This window comes from Antrostomus carolinensis, unplaced genomic scaffold (genome assembly GCF_000700745.2).
Source record: "Antrostomus carolinensis isolate BGI_N321 unplaced genomic scaffold, ASM70074v2 scaffold6667, whole genome shotgun sequence".
NCBI lineage: Eukaryota > Metazoa > Chordata > Aves > Caprimulgiformes > Caprimulgidae > Antrostomus > Antrostomus carolinensis.
In genome coordinates this window covers 1-4,295 of record NW_010326518.1, presented here as the reverse complement: position 1 = coordinate 4,295, position 4,295 = coordinate 1, and the positions used below count along the sequence as shown (strand labels likewise).

At 41.3% G+C, this 4,295-nt stretch overlaps 1 protein-coding gene across 1 annotated transcript; it reads left to right on the top strand.

Moving 5' to 3' along the window:
* Positions 1 to 1,519: 1,519 nt before the first annotated feature.
* On the top strand, positions 1,520 to 3,587 carry STYK1 (serine/threonine/tyrosine kinase 1; the record flags this gene model as incomplete). The annotated part of the gene is made up of 5 exons (XM_010171588.1): positions 1,520 to 1,603; positions 1,860 to 2,068; positions 2,315 to 2,355; positions 2,621 to 2,717; positions 3,383 to 3,587. Coding segments are annotated over 5 exons (636 nt in total), but the record flags the coding sequence as incomplete, so codon positions are not given.
* Between the last annotated feature and the right edge of the window lie 708 nt (positions 3,588 to 4,295).

Here is a 4,295-nt window from a genome sequence, read left to right as displayed (position 1 = left end):
ACACAAGTCTAAACTGGAATAGAATTAGTGGATATCTTGATTGATATAGTTTGGAGAAGGTGACATACTTTTGTAAAGGAAAGCCCTGCTTTGCAGACCATTGGAGTGAGAGTTGGTACAGCTACCTGAGTTTCTGAAAAGTTTTAAATAATGTACCACTCCAAATGCTTTTAAGAAAACAGAGCAGTTACTACACTAGGGAGAAAACCATTGAATGATAACTAATTGATTAAAAGACAGGAAACAGAGCACAAAAGTGAAAGGTTGGTACTTGCATGGAGGTAGGTCACCCATGAAATTTTGCTGGTATATATGCTAAGACCTGTTGCTTGTTCGTTGAATGTATCAATAACCTAGAAAATGGGATAACAGTGAGGGGATGAAGGTTGCCAATGATACTAAAGGCAAGGGCTGACCTTGAGGAATTGCAGAAGGATCTTCTAAGACTGAGAGACTAGCCAATAAAAAGAACAGATTAAATTCAGCACAGTTAAAAATGAAATTATGCCCACGTAGAAAAGCAATCCTGGCTTCACACACATAATGATGTTTTCATATCTGCCCATTGCTGATTAGGAGTGAAATCCTGGGGCTGATTGGAGGAAAATATACAGCCTGATGAAAATATGAACACAAGCCAAAAAAGAAGCAAAGTATTAGGTGTTATTAATGAAAGGCACCGAAACAAAACTCTGACATTTCACTATATAAATCCATCATTCTCCTCCATCTGGAACACTAGCTACAGAGAGAGAGAGAGCTCACTGTCTTGTTCAGCAGAAGGACAAAGTGGTAGCAAATAAAGCTAAAAAGTGCCATGTTCAAAACAAATAAATAGAAGCGGTGCTTCATGAAATGGAGAGTTAATTAATGGAATTCCTTGCCACTGACTGCTGTGGATATTGAAACTTTACACAGGTTCAAGAATGAATGCATTCATGGAAGATAACTTTTGAAAGGTTATTGAACATGTTGAAGCCATAACCATCTCAGGAAGTCCTTAAGTTGAAATTAGTTGTGGGCTGGAAAAGTACACAGAAAAACCATAGGTGCCTACCTTATTCTCTTTCTCTCATTTGGGCATCCACGTAGGGTCACTGTTACAGGCAGTAGTAAGAGAGATGGACTGTTAGTCTCATACCACGTAACCATGTGTGTGTCATAAATGTGCTTTTCTACTCATCATTCTAGTTTATAATATCTCTTTCATTCATCTGCATGGATTTTCATTCTCCACTGTCATTCTTCCCATTTCTGTCTAACCTATTAATCTCTTCTCCACCCTTCAGTTTACCCACCAGTGTCTCTACTGTGCTTGTCTTACCCAGTACACTGTCCACCCATCAACATCACCCATCCACGTACCCTTATATTTCAGTCAATTTGTGACCAATTGTGAAATTAGCAAGGGAGCATAAGATTAGATAGTGCTCATTTTACTAGATGAGAAGGAAACATTCCCCAGTACCCTACAACTATGGCATTTATTTGAACCAAGGTCTGCACTTTTTGTCTCTAGGATGTAATGACAATGGATGGTGTCCCCTATGACCTTACTGAGAGGCAAGTATATGAAGTTGGACAGCAGGCTGCAGCAGCCCTGGTAAGTGTGCTCACATTCGCTGCATTTTTTCCTTCTTACTCAACTGCAACACAAGTCTGTACAGTGGCCTAAGCCTTCTTGGCCTAGGCACTGAGGATGTGCTTTGTTAAAACTGAGCCAAATATGCTTGCATCATATTGGTGAGCGTACACCTCTATTCCACAGCATGGAAGACATGTATAAACTAAGTGAAAATTTATATAAATTAAAATTCCTTTTAAAATTATCATGGTCTCTTTCTTTTCCAATTTTCCAGGCTTACCTTGAACAGAAGAATTTGTTCCACGGTGACGTTGCTGCCAGGAATGTCCTCCTTCATCACAACTTCACTGCTAAGCTCTGTGGTTTGGGTCTGGCCTATGAAACTCACACATATGGTGCCAACTCAGTCACACAGATTGTGCCAGTCAAGTGGCAGGCACCAGAGCGGCTCCTGAAGAAACCCCCCAGCATCAAGGCAGACATGTATGATTTAATTTTTGGACTAGAAGTTCATCTGTCTGTCAGGCCTATCTCTTTCACTCCCTTATGTTGCATTTCACGTCCTGAAGTTCACAGTAAGGCATATCTAGTCTCAGCATAATGCTCCACTTTATAGCTCATACCTTTTCTTCTCATTTCTGGGGCTCATGCCTAGTTGTTTTTGTGTATTTAAGCCAGCTAGCTACCTAGAATTGAAACTTAACATTGCTTTGTTTTCTTTTCTTACAGATGGTCTTTTGGAATTCTACTGTATGAAATGATTACATTAGGTAAGAAGATTTAATGATAATAAAAAAAATATTTAAGGAACTAGCAAATTAACAAGACCCAAAATCTCAACTTTTAGAATGTAAAGTTGGGCCATTAAATAAGCATCCCGTGTTTTCCAACTTGCAAAGTCTTGGCAATTCCTTTTAGACTTTCTGTCAGTGTGAACTGCAGTAGGAAAAAAAAAGGGATTTTGGTAGGGAAGGAAGGCATTCTTGCACAAAAGCTGCTATCTGCAACCATTACCTTACAGTTTTGCCCTTCCAGGTGCTCCACCATATCCTGAGGTGCCACCTTCTGACATCTTATCATACTTGCAGAGACAGAACATTATGAAGCAGCCCTCAAGCTGCCAGCAAGCCATGTAAGCCACTTGCTTTATGGACAATTGAACTTGAGATCTGCAGAACTAAAAGGAAGTGGGACATACAAAACTAGATCTTACAGAAGATCTCTAAGTCTAGACAATACAAAACAGTAACCTGTTAGTTGAGGGGATTTGTTCTCCTGTTTTTGACACATCTTCTTACTGGATCCCCCTGCATGAAACCTTAACTGGCAAAACCTTTCTTTCCTGCTTTTAAAAGTTGCTCTTGTTTCTATTTCCTTGTCTGCCCTCATGTTTTGTTGCTCCAGGGTTTCCCTGCGAGGTGCAGGACTATTCTGGAGTTAAATGAAAAAAGCATCCATGGGGAAGATCTAAGGCACTATAGAGCCTTTTGTGAAGACGTAATTTCTTTTAATATTCAGAAGCTTTTCCTTCCATAATGCTGTTTCAAAAGGGAAGATAAAACAATCTTTTTTCCCTTTTCCTATACTGACAGTTGACATCCTGGCAAACAACCGCATGCCTTTGTCCCCACACATTATTATATGGCTACAGATTTCAAAGGGTCATTGGAAGAACTTTATATGAAGCAGAAAAAGAGGAGGTCTCTAGACATTTTAAATATGAGATTACTTAACTGTAGTAAAACTTTGTGTAGGTGCTTCACATTCCTAGTGCTTCCCTATTTCTTCACCTTACAGGTATGGCATCATGAAGTCCTGCTGGCAGTGGAATGCAACTAACCGACCTTCTCCAGCAGAGCTGATCCGGTCCCTACAAAGAGCTATAAAGACCAGCAATGACCATGCAGTGCTGCAGGTGCCTGAGCTAGTGGTGCCTGAACTCTATGCTAATGTTGCTGGTGTTAGCGTGCAGACTGTAGTGACTGAATACACTATACTCTGAAGGACCCTCTCGCATGTTGGTAAAGGAGAAGTCTCAGTTTGCCCTTTCTAGACACTTTGCAAGCTCAGAATGAGGTGTGTATGTTGGGAGGGATCCCTTTGTGTTTCAAACACATTATATATAGAATCATAGGACCATTTTGGTTGGAAAAGACCTTTAAGATCATCGAGTCCAACTGTAAACCTAACCCTGTGAAATCCACCACAAAACCATGTCCCTAAGTACGTCACCTACACATCTTTTAAATACCACTAGGGATGGTGACTCCAGCACTTCCCTGGGCAGCCTGTTCCCATGCTTGACAACCCTTTCAGTGAAGAAATTTTTCCTAATATCCAATCTAAACCTCCCCTGGCACAACATTTCCTCTTGTTACTTGGGAGAAGAGACTGAGATCCACCTTGCTGCAACCTCCTTTCAGGTAGTTGTAGAGAGCAATAAGGTCTCCCTTCAGCCTCCTTTTCTCCAGGCTAAACAACCCCAGTTCCCTCATCTGCTGCTCATAAGACTTGTGCTCCAGACCCTTCACCAGCTTTGCTGCCCTTTTCTGGACACACTCCACCACCTCCATGTCCTTCTTGTAGTGAGGGGCCCAAAATGAACACAGTAATCAAGGTATGGCCTCACCAGTGCTGAGTACAGAGGGAGGATCACTGCCCTTGTCCTGCTGGCCACAGTTTCTGACACAAGCCAGGATGCTATTGGCCT